Below are 20540 nucleotides of genomic sequence, written 5' to 3' on the forward strand. Positions count from 1 at the left end.
GTAAATCATGCAAAAACTACTTTTAATCAAGGGGTTAGATACAGGATCATTGTGGACAAAATCAGACATAACTTATGTGTAACTATCATACCCATAAACCGGTAAAAAAGAGCACTTTGTTGTAAATTAAAATCACCTGCAGAGTTGTAGTCTATACATTTTCTAGTTTCTCAGTGATGTCATTTATGTGTAAAAGTTATTTATCTGTAAAAAAAAATTTTTTTTATCAACATGACATGAATACACAATACAGTTTGCAGTCACCCATACAATTTTTCTTGTGTTTTCCATTTAAAGTCACACTTTTATTCATCAAAAGAGTTGCAAAATGAATAGAAAATACAGTCAAGACATTGACAAGATTAGAAATAATGATTTTTATTCAAAAATAATAATTTTGCCCTTTCGTCAAAGAACCAGCAAAACTGTTTTCAGCTGTGCTAACATCATTGCACAAGGGTTTTCTAATCATCCAATAGCCTTGGATTAGCCACGATTAGCAAACACAATGTAGCATTAGAACACTGGAAATGGGCCTCTATACACCTATGTGTAACCAGACATTTTTACCACATTAACAATGAATAAAGTGTATTTCTGATTCATTTCATGTTATATTCATTGAAAAAAGTGCTTTTCCTTCAAAAATAAGGACATTTCTAAGTGACCCCAAACTTTTGAACGGTCGTGTATGTACTGTATAACTCTCTTACCCATAAATAGGTCAAAAAAAGAGCACTTTGTTATAAATTAAAATCACCTGGAGAGTTGTAGGTGTAGTTTGTTATTGATGTCATTTATGCGTAAAAGTTTATTTCTATGTTCCTTATCTGTAAAATGTTGTTTTTTTAACAACATGACACAATTTTCATCGTAAAATCTGTGCAGCAAACGTTATTCACGATCAAATCAGAAGATCATTACAGATTGGGTAACTTTTATTGGATAAAAAACAACGTGATAAATCACTTGATTATCAACACTGTTTAGAATTTTTATGGTTTATTGGTTTAAAATTGGGTTTTTCGCGCGTGCCTTCGGGTCTTTAAATCTTTCCGAGTGAGTTGTATCTTCGTGATTGTTTTTGAAAAACGTAGATGCACGAGAGAAAAAAAACAACACAAAAAAAAAAACGTTCCACGAATTCTAAACCTTTTTCTTTTTCTTCCCATAATTGTCCTCTTCCACAGCGGTTGAAGAAGGGGAGTCTTCAGAGTGTGGAGGCACCTGGGACGAATCAACTGTCCAGACAGGTTAGTGCGCGCACACACACACACACACACACACACACACACACACACACACACACACACACACACACACACACACACACACACACAGATATCATAATAGAGATTTATCCCCGACTGTCAGATCCACAGATCTGTCTCGACTCCCTCACACACACACACACACACACACACACACACACACACACACACACACACACACACACGCACACACACAAACACGCACGCACACACACACACGCGCACACACACACAAACACACACGCACACACATACACAAACACACACACACACACACAAACGCGCACACACACACACACACAAACGCACACACACACACACACACACAAACGCACACACACACACACAAACGCACACACACACACACACACACCCACACAAACGCACACACACACGCATGCACACACGCACACACAAACACACACACACACAAACACACACACGCACGCACACAAACACACACAAACACACACACACAAACGCACACACACAAACACACAAACGCACATACAAACACACACGCACACACACACAAACGCACACACACACACACAAACGCACACACACACACACACAAACGCACACACACACACACGCACACACACACGCACACACACACGCGCGCACACACACGCACGCACGCGCACACACACACACACACACACACACACACACAGATATCATAATAGAGATTTATCCGACTGTCAGATCCACAGATCTGTCTCGACTCCCTCACACACACACACACACACACACACACACACACACACACACACACACACACACACACATTTGTAATATCAATTCCACATGCTTTCATGACGGCCCGCTTGGAGCGACGTCGGGGAGAAGAAAAGGGTGAAGACGGAGGAATGAAGTGAACGTAGGAAGGAATTAGGATGAAGGGATCGTCGGGGAGGAAGAGGAGGGAGGAAAAAACCCTTCGGGGTGAGACGGGAGGAGGGAAGAGGAGGATTTAGACGGCAGAATCTGGAAAGAGACGCTGCTCTCAGTGGGAAAAAGACATGACAAAGGGGGGAATGGAGGGAGAGAGCGAGGGATGGGAGGAAGAGGGATTGGAGAGATTTGTGTGCTTTTTTCCCTCCTGCTTTCTGTGGTCTGCAGATATCTTGGGAGTCAGTCAGAGCGATACCAGGGATTTTCTTATATCCTTTTCTTGGACTTTTGTTTTTCTTTGTGGTTTCTTCTTCTTCTTCTTCTTCTCTCTCTCTTTGGCTGATCCCTCCATCACCACCTCCCCTCCTCCATCTTCTCCTCCCCCTCTCATTTCCACTCTGAGATGGAAATTTGAAATTTGTCCTGACGCTGCCTTTTTGCCTTTATTGGAAAAAAGAAAAAAAAAAAAAAAAAAGAGGACACATCTGCTCTCTGAGGTCCGCGAATGAAATAATAGAAATGATATGAAATTTGAGTCTCGACAGAACGATGACGTGAAGTTTATCGACGAGCGAAGGCGGATTAATGAATGATTCTTTTGCTGCTGGCGACAGCGAGAAAGTGAGCGATTTAAGTAAATATTTCCCCGTAGCAACGATGACTTCTTTACTGTGAAGACGTTGGGTTTTAAAGCAAATATGGAGATGGTAAATGATGGCGTGATGGTTTGATAGAAGGTTTAACGACTGATTAACAGTCAGAAAAATCTTTTAAACTACATTTTGCGTTGCAATGTTTGAATTTAACCTCTGAAAAAATGACAATTCTAACAAATTTCTTCTTTTTTTACTTCACTGCAAAAGTAAACGTTACAAGGCAAGTTTATTTGTAGGCAAGTTTATTTGTATATATGTTACAGTCATTTTCTTTCTTTTTTCCCGGTCGTCAAAAATAAAGGTTTTTGAACCTGTATCCAGTCGCTGTGACAGACTTTTAGCTATTTTTTTGAGGCCAAAGTTGATGAGACTTTGTGTTGATGATGACGGCATCAACCACGTGTACAGTTTATGTATTATTAACAAAAAGATGCCTCCTTTTAGATCTTCTGACAGAAGTTTTAATGTAAAGTAAATCTTAAAGCTTTAATGCGAGATTACGCTCCTGTTTTCCTCAATGTTTGCTTCGTTTAACGGAGCTTCTCCCTTTGTAAAAACATCTTTATACAGGGATATAATGATGGTTTAACTTCTGACAGGCAGACATTTAACAAGACAGACTTTGTGTTGATGACGGCATCAACAACATGTTCAGTTGGGATTATTAACAAAAAGATGCCTCCTTTAGATCGTCTGACAGAAGTTTTAATGTAAAGGAAATCTTAAAGCTTTAATGCGAGTTTACGCTCCTGTTTTCCTCAATGTTTGCTCCCTTTAACGGAGCTTCTCCCATTGTAAAAACATCTTTATACAGGGATATAATGATGGTTTAACTTCTTGGTCGTCAAAAATAAAGATTCCCTGAGGAAACAAAAACGGGGACCAAAGTTGATATGTTGTTTTCCTATGATGGTTTAACCAGACAGACTTTGTGTTGATGACGGCATCAACAACATGTTCCGTTGGGACTATTGACAAAAAGAAGCCTCCTTTAGACCTTCTGACAGATCTAAAGGAGGCTTCCTCAATGTTTGTTTGCTTCCTTTAACGGAGCTTTCACCATTATAAAAACATCTTTATACAGGGAAATATGCATCTTTCTTTAGAATATTATTTTAAATTAAATTTTGTGTCCAATGTATGAATTTAATTTCTGCAGAAATTCCAATTCTAACTCGTAAATATTTAAATGTCTAAATTAACCACTTCATCTTGGATGATATTAACAATTTCTTCTTTTTTTTTTGCTACACTGCATCTTGTATCCAGTCCCTATCTTTTTTTTTTTTCGGGGACCAAAGTTGACGTGTTGTTTTTCTACGATGGTTTAACTTCTGACAGGCGGACATTTAACCAGACAGACTTTGTGTTGATGACGACGGCATCGACCACATGTACAGTTTATTATTAACATGATTAACAAAAAGATGCCTCCTTTAGATCTTCTGACAGAAGTTTTAATGTATCTACTCTGTCTACTCTCCCGTCTTCCTCAATGTTTGCTTCATCTAACGGAGCTTCCCCATTATTAAAAAACATGTTTATGCAGGGATATAAATACCTTATTTAATTGCCAGGATTGTTCTAAGGCAACTTTTCGTCGATTGAATAATCACGAAAGAGCCGATTTGACATAACCTGCAAAGTATTTGCTGTAATGAGTCAAAGACTCTGCTGATAGCGACGGCGCTAACGACGTCAAGTTCTCTCGCGTAAACGAAACGATGTCCAAACCCGACGACTCGAGGTGTTTTTTTGTCAGCTCGTAGGTGGTAGTTTTTCTCTGGTTTGCAGCCAATCAGAGAAGAGTTAAACACTTCCTCTGACTCCGATCCCAGCAGGGAAATAAGATACTGCTGAATGTGGTAAATATGCAGTTATCGCTCTGCCTCTCGCTCTCTCTCTCTCCACCTCTACATGTCTCTCGTTCAGCTCTGCAGGGATGGAAGCATAGGAAAGTATGACCCTTGGGGGGGTCGCTATGACGCGCTGAACCCCCCCCAAACCTGTGCTAACGCTCCTCCAGGGGCCACTGCATGGGTCTATGTGTGTGTGTGTGTGTGTGTGTGTGTGTGTGTGTGTGTGTGTTAAAGGGGGTGCTGACTCTGGTCCTGTGTGGCACAGTAGAACTGCTGTGTGTGTCAGTTCCTGCAGGAAGCTCCAGTCCCATGATGCACACACACACACGCACACACACACACGCACACACACACACACACACACAGCGAAAGATAAAAAAAAATATACTGTCCCATATTCCCTTACTCAGCCACACCACACTTCCAATTTGGACTTTATTTTACCGTCAATACCTCTGCAACGCCATCTAGTTTCTAACTCTTTCCCCTCGTCTGTCCACGTCGTACAGTTCCGTCTGTACAGATGTGTCTGATGTCGTTGGCGTTGCCTCGAAAAAAGGCTCAAGCTCATGGCAACCCAATGGCTAAGTGGAAAGGGAACTTGGCTTGTAAGCAGAGGGTTGCCTGGTTTGAGGGGCGCTAGGCTAGGGCTGTGCTAAGTGTAGTGGCGAAAGTACACTTTAATTCCAAAGTCTTCAGCTATGGTAAGGTTCTAATTGGGCCTGACTCGTAGGCACTGTTTTAATTCATCAGTCACGAAGGCGAGAGAAAGTCATACGAAGGGTTTGCACGTTTATTTCCGCTTGCCGTTCGTCCAAGTTATATATTCCTGTTCGCATGTATCCAAGCCTGTCTACGATCACCAACGCGTAGACATATTCCTTTGACGTTCCAGGTTGTGAATGACGATCAATAGGTTCGAACAGTAAGTACTATCTCAGCTGACATTGGGCGATAGGCGGGGTACACCCTGGACAGTTCGCCAGTACATATATCTCAATGCCTCTTTATATCATAGCCGGCAAAGACATCAAAGTGCCCATGGTGCCCTTTAGCCAAAGGGAAAAATTAGCAACAAAGGGCTACGAAGCTACACATATTTAAAGGTGCCATATGTAAGAATGTGGCCAAAAACGGTAACTACATTCAAATTCAAAATACCGAGGTCTTTAAGGTTGCGTTTTCTGACGTAACTGGCAACCCGTGGTTGCTCGGTAGCTGAGACTCTACTGACTGCAATGATTGGTAGACGGCGGTAGACGGCGCCACATGCCAAAACATGCTTTCAAAACATAAACATGATTTGCAGTCTGCAAAATATTTTTTTTTAATGCAAATATTTTGTCTGTACTGTTGTTGTTGGTGAGTTCAGTTTGTTATATGAACATTATTCCTGAGTCTCTGTGACATATTAGGAGGATTTTATGGCCAGTTGCTTTAGATTTAGTACATAATGCACCTTTAACAAAGGCTTAAGGCCAACAGTTGACATTAACTATTTACAAATCACAATGTAGCAAGTAATCCTGCACCAACCATCCAAACCAACCCCAAACTAAACCCCACATTGGCTCCTACACTAAGGCTGGGCTAGGGCTATGCTAAGGCTGCGCTACACCTGAGCAAGCTACCCAACCCCCACTGTTCTAGGAAGGTTCCCGGTACGGGATTAACAAAGTATAAAAACAAAACAATAAGTGGACGTACTACTTACGCCGCTGTAACATGAAATCAAAATTGAACAACTGGAAAATGTGGTGTGGATTAGTGAAACGTCACCCTCTGAATGTGGGTTTTTGTGGTCGGATCTGAATTCAGGGAGCGTTCACACCTGACGTGAGCGGGAAAACAAAGACGGCGTTCACTTCGCCGCGAGGATGACGGAGTTGAAGGGAGAACAAAAGAACGGTGAAATGTATCTTCTCCATCCTGCTTTTTAAAACTCTCAGTCTCTCAATTTCCTCCTCTGTCTTTTCTCCGTCGTTTTCTCTGGAAAATGTGTGTTGAGTTTGGAAAAGGCCCGCGGGAGAGGAGGAGGTGGGGGAGAGTGACTTGCGGGGAATAGCACCGAGCCAACCTTTTCTCCCCTTTCATACATCCCTCTGTTTTTTCCTTCCCCTCCTACACTCTGGCTTCCCCAGAGAGGAGACCTTGAAAGGCTGAAGTTGCCCCAGCACCCTCTCCCCTCTCTCTCCCCTCCCCTCTCTCCTCTCCTCTCTCCTCTCTCCCCTCTCTCCTCTCCTCTCTCCTCTCCCCTCTCTCCTCTCCTCTCTCCCCCCTCTCCCCTCTCCCCTCTCCCCTCTCCCCTCTCCTCTCTCCTCTTTCCCCTCTCCCCTCTCCCCTCTCCCCTCTCCCCTCTCCCCTCTCCTCTCTCCCCTCTCCCCTCTCTCCTCTCTCCTCTCTCCCCCCTCTCCCCTCTCCCCTCTCCCCTCTCCTCTCTCCTCTTTCCCCTCTCCCCTCTCCCCTCTCCCCTCTCCCCTCTCCCCTCTCCCCTCTCCTCTCTCCCCTCTCTCCTCTCTCCTCTCTCCCCCCTCTCCCCTCTCCCCTCTCCCCTCTCCTCTCTCCTCTTTCCCCTCTCCCCTCTCCCCTCTCCCCTCTCCCCTCTCCCCTCTCTCCCCTCTCCCCTCTCCCCTCTCCCCCCTCTCTGCTGCCCCCTGCTGCTCCTCATGGTGGGACTGAATAACAACTTGTTTTCGTCCTCCCTGGTCTTAGCTCTTGTTACCTCGCTCTCTCCCGGTTTGCTGGTATAAAAGAATAAAAGAGCAGTTTGCCAGGAACAGAGGGGAGAGGAGTTTGTGAGGGCAGGTACATCATCATCATCATCATCATCATCATCATCAGAGTTGACCTGTTTACATGTTGAATGTTCAGCCTCGTCGAGGAGAACATGACTCGGACATGAGCAGGGGCCGCAGAAATTAACCCCTGAATCCACTGGGAATTGATCCCCAAACACGACGACTATTTCCACCATCAATGACTCTATTTTGAGTGTGTTTTTTCCCTCTTTAGCTTCCTGTTGAGCATCTTGAATGTGAACACTTTGGTTATTTTTGCTCGTCTGTTGTTGCCTCTTTCGTACTAGAAACGTGTGAATATACCTGGGATTTACGACGTAGGATTAATAGCATTCAGAGTCAGAATTCTTTGTGAATCCCTGCAGTGGTTTTTCTGCCCTTTGGCGTTTTCGTTTCACCACTATGTCACCTGTCTTGTATATTCTACAAACAAAACCAGTCAGAGGAAACTATTGCTATACTTGCCTTGTCTTGCCTTGGTTTTTGTCTTGCCTTGTTTTGCGCCTTGCCTTGTTTTGTGCCTTGCCTTGTCTTGTCTTGCCTTGTTTTGTGTCTTGTCTTGTCTTGTTTTGTCTCTTGTCTTGTCTTGTTTTGTGTCTTGTCTTGTCTTGCCTTGTTTTGTGTCTTGTCTTGTCTTGTTTTGTCTCTTGTCTTGTCTTGTTTTGTGTCTTGTCTTGTCTTGCCTTGTTTTGTGTCTTGCCTTGTCTTGTCTTGCCTTGTTTTGTGTCTTGTCTTGTCTTGCCTTGTTTTGTGCCTTGCCTTGTCTTGTCTTGCCTTGTTTTGTGTCTTGTCTTGTCTTGTTTTGTCTCTTGTCTTGTCTTGTTTTGTGTCTTGTCTTGTCTTGCCTTGTTTTGTGTCTTGTCTTGTCTTGTTTTGTCTCTTGTCTTGTCTTGTTTTGTGTCTTGTCTTGTCTTGCCTTGTTTTGTGTCTTGTCTTGTCTTGCCTTGTTTTGTGCCTTGCCTTGTCTTGTCTTGCCTTGTTTTGTGTCTTGTCTTGTCTTGCCTTGTTTTGTGTCTTGCCTTGTTTTGTGTCTTGTCTTGTTTTGTGTCTTGTCTTGCCTTGTTTTGTGTCTTGTCTTGTCTTGTTTTGTTTCTTGTCTTGCCTTGTTTTGTGTCTTGTCTTGTCTTGTTTTGTTTCTTGTCTTGCCTTGTTTTGTGCCTTGCCTTGTCTTGTCTTGCCTTGTTTTGTGTCTTGTCTTGTCTTGTTTTGTCTCTTGTCTTGCCTTGTTTTGTGTCTTGTCTTGTCTTGCCTTGTTTTGTGTCTTGTCTTGTTTTGTGTCTTGTCTTGCCTTGTTTTGTGTCTTGTCTTGCCTTGTTTTGTGTCTTGTCTTGCCTTGTTTTGTGTCTTGCCTTGTTTTGTGTCTTGTCTTGTTTTGTGTCTTGTCTTGCCTTGTTTTGTGTCTTGTCTTGTCTTGTTTTGTTTCTTGTCTTGCCTTGTTTTGTGTCTTGTCTTGTCTTGTTTTGTTTCTTGTCTTGCCTTGTTTTGTGCCTTGCCTTGTCTTGTCTTGCCTTGTTTTGTGTCTTGTCTTGTCTTGTTTTGTCTCTTGTCTTGCCTTGTTTTGTGTCTTGTCTTGTCTTGCCTTGTTTTGTGTCTTGTCTTGTTTTGTGTCTTGTCTTGCCTTGTTTTGTGTCTTGTCTTGCCTTGTTTTGTGTCTTGTCTTGCCTTGTTTTGTGTCTTGCCTTGCCTTGTGTTGCGTCTTGTCTTGTCTTGTCTTGTCTTGTTTTGTGTCTTGCCTTGTGTTGCGTCTTGTCTTGTCTTGTCTTGTCTTGTTTTGTGTCTTGCCTTGTTGAGTAAAAGCACAAGTATGGAACCAGAAAAAGGCTTTGGTCGAAGTTGAAGTCACTTTATTTTTTATAATATTACTGAAGTAAAAGTCTTAAAGTGTACGACATTTACGGTACTTAAGTATCAAAACTCATTTTCGGATTCATTTAAAAATGATTAGCGTGTGATATTTGTGCAGATCTGCGAGGAAACGATGATGTTCTCCTCAGTCTGTAGAATTAGAATAATTCATAATCTACAATCTACTGTGCCCCGTTTTTTCCCTTTCACCCCAACCTGTCTTGGCACATGGCCGCACATCTTTGAGTCTGTTTCTGTCCGAGCTTTCTTCTTCTTTTAAAACTGTTAGGGTTGTCTATGTACGGAGCCTTGAGATAATGTATGTTGTGTTTTGGTGCTATACAAACATTTTTTTTTTTTTTAGCTTTAACAAATATTGCGCCTCCAGGGATTTGGAAATTGCAGCAGAGGCTGTTTTGCGATTTCGCTAAAAGTTTTGATTAATTGTTCAGCCCGAGTTCCAAGAGTGTTGATTTCAGCTTCTGTAAATGCAAATATATACGGAACACATTTTTAGTTTGTGGACAAAACTGAGAAAGTGAGATGATTTCAAGTGCTTTATATTGTTATATTGTTATATTGTTTCCCCTTTTATACAATTACTGCATTGTTAGTGTGAATTGCGGTTATTTAGGTCACGACACCCGGCGTTTTTCACATTGTAAACGTCCTTGACACCCGTCTCCACACATTTATTTATTTATTTATTTGTGTGAATGTGTGTGTTTAACGCAACACTTCAGTGCGCTAAGTGTCGTTTACCGTCTTCTGGGAATATTTTTTTTTCTTTTTTACCATTTTAGAAAAAAATGTCAGCAGGGAGGTATCCTCCTCTGGTGTCACGACCCAGAATCCTTTAGCATCAGAATCTGTAGCTTCTGTAGCCTCTGTAGCGTTTGTGCAAAAATAAGTTGAAGCGTTGGCTTTTGTCGAACCGTGGGGGATGAGTTAAAAAAACGTTGTTCTCCCGGTCGAGCGTCTCTGTGGCTGAATATGAATATGTAAATATGACGCTGTCGCAGTTTCTGGTCGTTCATTTTGCTGTCTTGTTGAGTTTATTGTAGATATCCCTTCATATCTTGCCTTGCCTTGTATTGCGTCTTGTCGTTCCTTGTATTGTCTTGTCTTTCCTTGTCCTGGTTTGGTGTGTGCCTTACCTTGCCTTTCCTTTCCCTGCGTGGTGCCTTGCCTTGTTTTGCGTCTTGCCTTGCCTCTACTTTCCTTGTTTCGCGCCTTGCCTTGCCTTGTTTTGCGTTTTGCCGTTCCTTGTTTTGTGTCTTGCCGTTCCTTGTCTTGTCTTGCCTTGTTTTGTATCCTTCCTTACCTTGTTTTGTTTCTTGCCGTTCCTTGTCTTGTCTTGCCTTGTTTTGCGTCCTCCCTTGCCTTGTTTTGCGTCTTGCCTTGCCTCTCCTTTTCTTGTTTTGCATCTTGCCTTGCCTTGCCTTGTTTTGCGTTTTGCCGCTCCTTGTCTTGTCTTGCCTTGTTTTGCGTCCTTCCTTGCCTTGTTTTGCGTCTTGCCATTCCTTGTCTTTTCTTGCCTTGTTTTGCGTCCTTCCTTACCTTGTTTTGCGTCTTGCCGTTCCTTGTCTTGTCTTGCCTTGTTTTGCGTCTTGCCATTCCTTGTCTTTTCTTGCCTTGTTTTGCGTCCTGCCTTGCCTTGTTTTGCGTCTTGCCGTTCCTTGTCTTTTCTTGCCTTGTTTTGCGTCTTGGACAGATTCATTGATTATGTCAATAATCATTAGTTCCAGCCCTGGTTTCCTGCTTCCGCAATACGTTGTTTTGTGATACATTTGCCCAGACCGTTACGGGGCGATATGAACATTTATATCACCGTTTTTTTTAGTTTTAGTTTAGTACATTTTCTGACCACATTTAAAACTCGGTTCCTTCACTTTCTCTTCCACTAAGTCAATAATCAACTTGTCCTCTCGATGTGTTGTCGGGGGCAGCTGTGAGAACCTGAGCTTTTCTCATCACAGCAACGAGGAACGTGTGCTCGGATGTAAAATCGATTTTAGCGTCTCGTTCTGTCGCACGCTGACTCTCCGTAACCTTTCTTTGACCTCATTTGTGCAAAAATAAACAAGTATATACCAGTTATTTTTCTTCTATCACCTCTGCTGTACAGTGTGTGAATTGTGATGTGACTCTCAAACTGTGGTACGTGAGCTTCTTCTGGTGGTTCCTGGAGGTGATACCACCATCGGGCACTGCTCCTGTAGCCCAATGTGTGTGTGTTCACTGCTGTTGTGTATTAATAAGGACGCGTGTGTGTGTGTGTGTGTGCGCGTGTACGACTGTGAGGAAGTGACCCGCTGTAAAGAAACGGTGTGTTTTCGAGAAGAGACTCCGCTTCTCACTATACGACGATGACCAGATCTGAGATAAACAGGACACTGCCGCCACCTCCTCTTCCACCTCCTCCTCTTCCACCTCCTCCTCCCTTTTTACTGTAGCTTCCTCTCTCTCCCTCTCTCTCACCGCTTCCCTCTGGAGGTCCATAATGTAGTTTTAATTTCCCCAAGGCTACCACAGGAAAACAGTTCCTGTGTATGTGTCTTTTGTGTGTGTGTGTGTGTGTGTGTGTGTGAACTATTATTGCCTGCTTGTGACAGCACACTGTGTATCTGTGTTTCTGTCTGTATTGCAGCATTTAAGCCCTTTTGTTTGTGTTTGTGTGTGTTTTAGTCGGGAGTGTGTGTGTGTGTGTGTGTGTGTGTGTGTGTGTGTGTGTGTTTGTGCACCAGAAATTCAAATAAGTGAGCAGCTGTCAACTTTACTGTGAGTGTACGCTCGCAATCTGTGCACGGCAACTGTGCTCAGCGGCTGCCCGACTTAAAGCCTGTTTATTTGTTTATGTATATACCGTGTGTGTGTGTGTGTGTGTGTGTGTGTGTGTGTGTGTGATCCTTCCATGACGTGAATGCACTCTTTCATCAGCCTGTTTCCAGACATCAGTGTTGGGTGCTGTTGTCCCCTGATGCAGCTCATCCCAGGGGTCCATGTGTGTGTGTCTGCGTGTGTGTCTGCGTGTGTGTCTGCGTGTGTGTCTCTGTACATGTGTGTGTTTTCAGGTGTCCTCCCGAGGGTTTAGGGTTTATATTGTGTCAATACACACACAGACACACGCACACCCACGCACACTCACACACACACACACACACACACACACACACACACACACACACACACACACACACACACACACACACACACACACACACACACACACACGCACACACACACAGGGATAGAAGGAAGTGAAGTCTTTCTCCTGAGACACAGGAGGGTTGTGTTGTTGCACCTGTTCAGTGTGTGTGTGTGTGTGTGTGTGTGTGTGTGTGTGTACCTAATGTGTTGACCGTCCATTGCCTGTGTTCAACCGCACAAGATATATTTGATGTTTTCACACTGGATGGGGATCGGTATCAGTCCGATATCGGCCATGTGCTAAAATGGCAGTATCTGTATTGATGACGTATCGGTAGATGTCGGTATTGATATCGGTATAGGTAGATATGAGTGTTGATATTGGTATTGGTAGAAATCAGTATTAATGTCGGTAACGGGGGATATAGGTATTGGTATTGGTAGATATCGGCATCAATAGATATCGGTATTGATATCGTATCGATGGATGTCGGTATTGATATCAGTAGATAACATATCGGTAGGTATCAGTGTTGATATTGGTATCGGTAGATATCATATCGGTAGGTATCAGTGTTGATATTGGTATCGGTAGATATCGGTATTGATATAGGTATCAGTAGATGTCGGTATTGATATTGGTATCGGTAGATATCATATCGGTAGGTATCAGTGTTGATATTGGTATCGGTATTGATATAGGTATCAGTAGATGTCGGTATTGATATAGGTATCAGTAGATGTCGGTATTGATATAGGTATCAGTAGATATCGGTATTGATATAGGTATCAGTAGATGTCGGTATTGATATAGGTATCAGTAGATGTCGGTATTGATATAGGTATCGGTAGAAATCAGTTTTGATATTGGTATCAGTAGATATCGGAATTGGTATCGGTAGATATTGGTATTAATATCGGTAACGGTAGATGTCAGTATTGGTATCAGTAGATATCAGTGTTGATATTGGTATCACTCAAAACCAGGTTGTTGCATTAAGGTCACCAACCAAGTTTCCACTTTTCTTCCTTGAAAGTTTGTGAATTCAGACGTTTTTTCTTCAAGGCCCTTGAAAGCTTTTGAAAATCGCCCTTTACTTCATAGACACGGGGTCATTGAAAGTGCTTGAATTTTGTGCAAGAAAGAAAGAAATACGGGAAGTTGATATTTAGGGTTAAATGTCTCCCCTTGTTTGTTACGACGCCACCTGCTGTTTCACGCCCTCGTTGCTTGATATTCAGTTTTGATGGTTTCTTTTATGGAGCAAAGAAAACATGAGAAAGAAGCTAAAAATATGTTTTAATCATGTTTAAAAAAACATATAGAAACCTTTAGCCGCTCGTGTGTCAGAGTGTTAATGCTAACGTGTTAGCGCTAATGTTCGCGCGGCCTCGCTGACACTCTGTCGCGGTTCAGCGGGCGAAACGGAGGCTAAATAAAAACGCGTCCGCGTCTTTTTTTTAACACTTTTAGCGCGGCGTGACAAGTGAAAAAGTCTACCGTGAAAAAAAAGAAGAAGAAGAAGAAGAAGCTGGGTGAAGAAGAAGAGTGTGTGAAAACTCTATTTAAAGACTTTCCTCGGGTTAATCCTGGTATAAAGAACAATAAGAAAGAGGTGCAGTCCACAGTGTAACAAAGTACAAATACTCTGTCACTGTACTTATGTGCAAAGTTCACGTATCTGTACTTTATTTGTATTTCTAGCACTACATTCCCTTTAACTGTCTTTGTTTCTTTGTAAAGAACCTTAACAAAGGGATACTTGAGTATAAGTACGAGCTTCTTACAAGAAAATGACTTTGGTACACTCTCAGAAATAAGGGTTCCAAAAGGGTTCTTGTACATGGGCTGAGGTTCTACCTGGAACCATTAGTGTTACCAAGAGTTCTTGGTAACACTAATGGTTCCAGTAAGAACCATTTTGACCCAGAGAACCCTTTAAAACCCCTTTCCTGAATAAAGGGTTTTAAAAGGGTTCTTGGTGGAACCCTCCAACAGGGTTCTCCTATGAGGACAAGCCGAAGAACCTTATATGGTTCTACTTAGCACTTTTATTTCTAAGTGTTTAGAAGTTGAAGTTTTATATATAATATTACTTCAGTAAAAGTCTTAAAGTTTATGACATTTACTGTACTTAAGTATTAAAAGTAATTGTCGGATTGGCCCATTTTTTGAATTTATAAATGAATTATATCACGATACAGCAAAAGCGACATTTGTGACAATATTTGACCTGATTTCAAAATAAAAGTGTTCATTTCATACAGGACAATAAATAGTTAGTCATAAATAAAAGCCTCATTAAATCAATTGCAGGGCCGTATGTGGCCCCGGGGGCCGCACGTTTTGAAACCTCTGACCTACGCTGTACTGTTTAGTTCATAAATAGGGAATAAAAAACTGTCTTAAGCTGAACTGAGCGTAGTTTGTTTGGTAAACTGATCTGTGACTGATTGTTCTGGGACTTTCGCTCGTGCGGCTGCAATAAAAAAACGACACGCGTGACATTCAAGAGCATCGTAGTAAAATGTTAGCGGCTATTTAAAGACGCGGCGCCGTGTTTTAAAAACGTGGTGGAAGTGATGTTTTCATAGCGAGCGTCTCCTGAGGAAAGCAATACTCTCCCTCTGTAACCACCGCGAGGACACTGGCCTTTTTATTATTATTAAACACATAAAAATATAAATATATAAATGGATGCATCTGCAATAATGAGGTCACTTTGCATATCTGTAAATACATGCAGATGCTAAGCGTAACTGCACCCTGGACGAGTAGATGTGAGTGGATTTTCAGCGTCTTACATGTGGATGTTATCAGAAATGAGTAAAAGTGAATTATTTTGCTACATGACATTAGATTATATCGTTATTTGGACATTTCCTGACATGTTTTAGATCAATTAACTCTAGAGCTGAAACGATCAATCGATTACTAAATTAATCGCCGACTATTTTGATAATCTATAATCGGTTTGAAGCTTTTTTCATGATTAAAACAAGATTTCTGATTGTTTTAGCTTCTTAAATGTGAATATGTTCTTGTTTTTTTTGCTCCACATAACAAAGAAATCATTAAAAGTGAATCATTTTGGTTTGTGGACAAAAACAAGACTTTCGAGAACATCATCATTTCTACTGATCAACGTTTTTTTTTTAACATTTTATGACATTTTATGATCAAATTAATCGCGAAAATAATCCACAGATTAATCGATTACGAAAATAATCGTTCGCTGCAGCTCTAATTAACTCTTTAAACCCTTTAAACAAAAGAAGAAATCCCTGACAGAACCAGACTCAAAGATGTGCGGCCATCTGCCTAGACAGGTTGTGGTGAAAGGAAAAACAGTTGTTATACTTTATTAGACATTAGTACATCGTTATTTGATTTTTTTGATTTTTTTTGGACATTTCCTTTCAAGTTTTGAACCAAACAATTAATCAATTTATTCAATTGAATTGAATGTTATTTTCATAACAAACACTAGGCTTCAGTGGAGACGTAAACACAACAACCTTTTAACAGAGGAAGAAGAAATCCCTGACAGAACCAGCCTCAAAGATGCGCGGCCATCTGCCTAGACAGGTTGTGGTGAAAGGAAGATAGAGACAGAAGACGAAAGAGTTGAAGGTTTATTAAGGACCAGGCGATGCCGTGCATCGGGGGTTTAGAGGCAGCGTGTGGAGACACAAAGTGGGACACCTCAAAATCAAAAAACACCCACCGTCAGCACGACCGCAGTACATCACTCTGTATCCTTGTGGGAAGAAAAGTGAGCGACTAATGAACTCTGCCAAGTGTTCCCTGAACCGCCCCAGGGTGATAGAGCTGTGCTAAAAGAGAGTGTCGAGAGCGAGAGAGAGGGGAAGCTGAAGGAGAACGCACTTGTAATCCCCACATAAAGGTAAAGCTGTTACAGTTACAGCGACAGCTCTGGCATCAGGTAGACGAAACAAAAAAAGCCTAAAAACAGGCATCAAAAGGTGGGGAAATCTGTGAAAGGTCAACAGGGTTAGAGTTTGGGCCAATTCCAATTCCTATCTTAACCCTCAATCTTAACCCTCAAGCTCAACCCTTAATCTTAACTGGCCCTCAAAACCAAGTGTTGAGGGTTGTTTTGTCACTTAGAAATGGGACACCCCTTTAATGCAGATACGTCTTCAGACTGTAGGGGGCAGAATAACACGAAAGCTGCGTCCAGTCTGTCAACTCCAAAAAAGAAGAAGAAGAAGAAGAACACATTTACGTCAGGATTATTTATTACGATCCGTTTGTCAGTCAAGTTATTAGGTTGTCAGTTAGTTAAGATGATACTCATACAAATATTCAGCTGACAGTTACCACACACCACGACTTATTGAAAAGTAAACAATAGCGAACGATCGCTTGTCCGCACCGGCCGGGTATTGACAAAAGATCGTAAAATAAAAATAAATGTTACGCAACAATGACATCAGTAATCCATAATATGGGCCTAAACTAAGATAATACAATGGGTTTTATCATGTTTATATCTCTATTAACAAAGAAAATACTTCATTTGTATCGCACTACACCATCTTTGTTATGTCAAAACACGCAATGCATTCTGGGTAGCCCTTGCTCCCAAGGGTGGTCTCGGGAAATCTCAATATTGAGGGCGATACAGCCCTTAAACTCACCCCTCAACTGAATTTTTCTGAGAATCGGGACAGCACTTGCACTAGAGGGAGCGCACATTTTTGAGATTGAGGGTTAAGCAAGGAATTGGAATTCACCCTTTAACTCGTGGAATACCTGCGTAATTGCACATTGACGGTGAAGAACGCGACGAAATGTACTTAAACGTGGAAAAGCGTGGACAGAAAATTGGCTGCGGGAAGGTACTGTAATGAAAATAACGGTACTTTTTAACGTCATTATTCTAATTTGTATGTAGGAAGTACCGATTTTTTTCGGCTTTTTGTTGTCGGCTGTGTTGGGATTTTGATAAAATGCTGATTAATTGTTCAGCTGCACTAAGTCTAATGACTAGTCCGGCCACATCCGGTTGCGTACATTGAACCGCAGAAGAAGAATAACGTCCGTTGTGGAGGTGTTTCACGAGCGACAGTGTCTTCTGACTCTGGGTCAAAGGTCGTCAAAGGGACTGCGGCAGGGAGTCGTGAAGAAGCTATTTTTAAACACTGTTAAAACAATGTTTTGATAATGAGTAGCAGTGAATCCACCGTTCCAGAGGGGGGAGCTGCGCTTCTGAGAACGGGTGTGCTGAATATATCACTTCCGGGTATTGGCCAATCACAAGACAGTTGTGAAGGCTCTACGCTGGCTGGCCAATCACAACACACTCTGTCCTCTGGGCGTGAGATGCTGAGGAGAGCGTCAGTAAGGAGAGATTTCTATCAGCTCATTTACAGCTCGTTTACAGCAACTAGGAGGTTTTTGACCATAAAAACAAGTTAATGTATGTAAGTAGACCTCCATAACTGACATATATATTGATTTTTTAATTTTATTTTTTTGATTTATTGGTTTTGCCCCTCTGTGTTGGATGACGTCAGAATAAAACAGGGTGCCTGTGTTTGGAGTGTTTGTCTGTAGTTATTCCTGGCGTAGGGACAGTCTGTGACTCAGAGATAATGGTTCTCTGTAGAGTGCGTGTGTGTGTGTGTGTGTGTGTGTGTGTGTGTGTGTGTGTGTGTGTGTGACTATAGTCATGTCCCGCTGACGATGGGTGTGTGTTTGTCCCTATGTGTGTGTGTGAGAAAGAAAGACTGTGAGTGGATGGTGCACACACACACACACACACACACACACACACTATTGGGACCACTGTCGTACTATTCAATCAATACACACAAACACACACACACACACCTCTGCACCCTCTGCACCCTCGGGAGTTGCCTTCTTTCATTAAGGCCTGCAGCTGCTTTTTTTTTCCTGGTGTGGTCGGGGTTTATTATAGAAGGAAGGAAATAAAAAAGAAGATTTAACATTTAACATCACAAATAAGAGCGAGGGGGAAAGAAATTAAGGTAGAATAAATAATTCTTCAGCCAGATTAAGTCACTAACGGTGTCAAACTGACGCGTTTCCATGACGATTGACTGGAAAAAGACGCGCGTGACATCATGTTTACGTGCCGCGGCACCGGAGTCCAGGCACCGTTTACCAGTAAGCTGCGTTAGCTCCTTTAGCACCTACAGTCGAACTGGAGCATTCTGTTTATTAAAGGAAAAGAGCAGCGCTAACATATAACTGCGTATGCGTGCCTCTGTTTTTAAAGTTTAGCGTTACTTTAGAGACTCATTTTAACAATCGGGAGTCAAGTAAACATGACGTCAAGTCACATCTTTTTCCGGTCTGTCGTCATCGAAACGTGTCACACATTAATGTTGATACCGTTGATGCACTCAACTGATACTCATCAGTTGCTACAGTGAAACCAGTTGTAACGTTGTCGTGTGTCTGTGCATTTATATATATATATATATATATATATACAGACTACAGACTACAGACTAGTGGGATTTGCAATACTAGCAGGAGTCACAAAAGACTAGCCGGAGTCGCAAAAGACTAGCGAATGTCGCAAAAAACGAGAGGAAGTTGCAATACTAGCGGGAGTCGCAAAAGACTAGCCGGAGTCGCAAAAGACTAGCCAGAGTCGCAAAAGACTAGCGGATGTCGCAAAACACGAGAGGAAGTTGCAATACTAGCGGGAGTCACAAAAGACTAGCCGGAGTCGCAAAAGACTAGCCAGAGTCGCAAAAGACTAGCCAGAGTTGCAAAAGACTAGCGGATGTCGCAAAAAACGAGAGGAAGTTGCAATACTAGCGGGAGTCACAAAAGACTAGCCGGAGTCGCAAAAGACTAGCGGATGTCGCAAAACACGAGAGGAAGTTGCAATACTAGCGGGAGTCGCAAAAGACTAGCGGATGTCGCAAAAAACGAGTAGGAGTCGCAAAAGATTAGCGAGAGTCGAAAAAGATTAGCAAGAGTCGCAAGAGACTAGCGAGAGTCGCAAAAAACGAGTGAGAGTCACAAGACTAGAGGAATTTGCAAGACTAGCGAGAGTCGCAAAAAATGAGCGGAAGTCGCAAGACTAGCAAAAAAACGAGTAGGAGTCGGTCTGTGGCACAGTCACTGTGTGAGCATCTGTTTGTGCACGCACACACACACACACACACACACACACACACACACACACACACACGCCTGTGCATTAGTGGTGTGCACGTGTTTTCTACAGCCAAGGGTCTCTCTCTCTCTCTCTCTCTCTCTCTCTCTCTCTCTCTCTCTCTCTCTCTCTCTCTCTCTCTCTCTGTCTCTGTCCAGACGGAGCTTCACCACTGGACAGATGGCCAACACCTCCCTCCCTCTCTTCTTCTTCCTCTCTCTCTCTCCATCACGTCTTCCTCTCCCTAAACACCTCCATCACCTCAGTCCCAGCCTCCCTCCATCCCTCCATCCCTCCATCCCTCCATCCCATCATCCCATCATCCCATCATCCCATCACACCTCTCATAATAAATGAGTCTGGGTAAAGAGTGATGCTCTGCTCTAATCTCTCTTCTCCCTCTGAAACTCCTGTGTCTTTATTTCTCCTCGTTTAATTGAATTAGACGAGTAATAATCACGTCTTTCTTCTTCTTCCATGTTCATGAATGTAAACGTCCTGTAAAACCTGCCTGTTTTTATTGTTATTCACCGTAATGAAGCAGGTCGATCGTGTGTAAAGAGGATTGAACTTTAACGTGTTTTTATAGACGTTTGTAAAAAGGTGAACAAATTCAAAAATCTGTAACTTTAGGAAAAGTGTTTACATTAACGCTGTCATCGTTATTATTTATTCAGGTTCCTCCTTTGTTTCCTTCACTGTGAACTGTGTGTTTGACTGCAGTGGTTTTTCTTTTCAATAAAGTTTCTTTATGAACCTTTATCCTCTTGTATCCTCTCCTTTCCTCTTGTATCCTTTCCTTTCCTCTTGTATCCTTTCCTTTCCTCTTGGATCCTCTCCTTTCCTCTTGTATCCTTTCCTTTCCTCTCCTATCCTTTCCTTTCCTCTTGTATCCTTT

General features: G+C 42.3%; 1 protein-coding gene across 1 annotated transcript in view; it reads left to right on the top strand.

Annotated features, from left to right (window-relative positions):
- The window catches only part of znf423 (zinc finger protein 423), a gene marked incomplete at both ends in the record, with an annotated part of 198200 nt that overhangs the window by 30356 nt on the left and 147304 nt on the right, over window positions 1–20540 (top strand). Inside the window, one exon of the mRNA XM_083894314.1 lies at window positions 1191–1253. Coding sequence (XP_083750440.1) covers window positions 1191–1253 — 63 coding nt within the window. The remainder of the gene's footprint in view (window positions 1–1190; window positions 1254–20540) is intronic.

Source organism: Microchirus variegatus (assembly GCF_963457635.1).
Source record: "Microchirus variegatus genome assembly, chromosome: 8".
NCBI lineage: Eukaryota > Metazoa > Chordata > Actinopteri > Pleuronectiformes > Soleidae > Microchirus > Microchirus variegatus.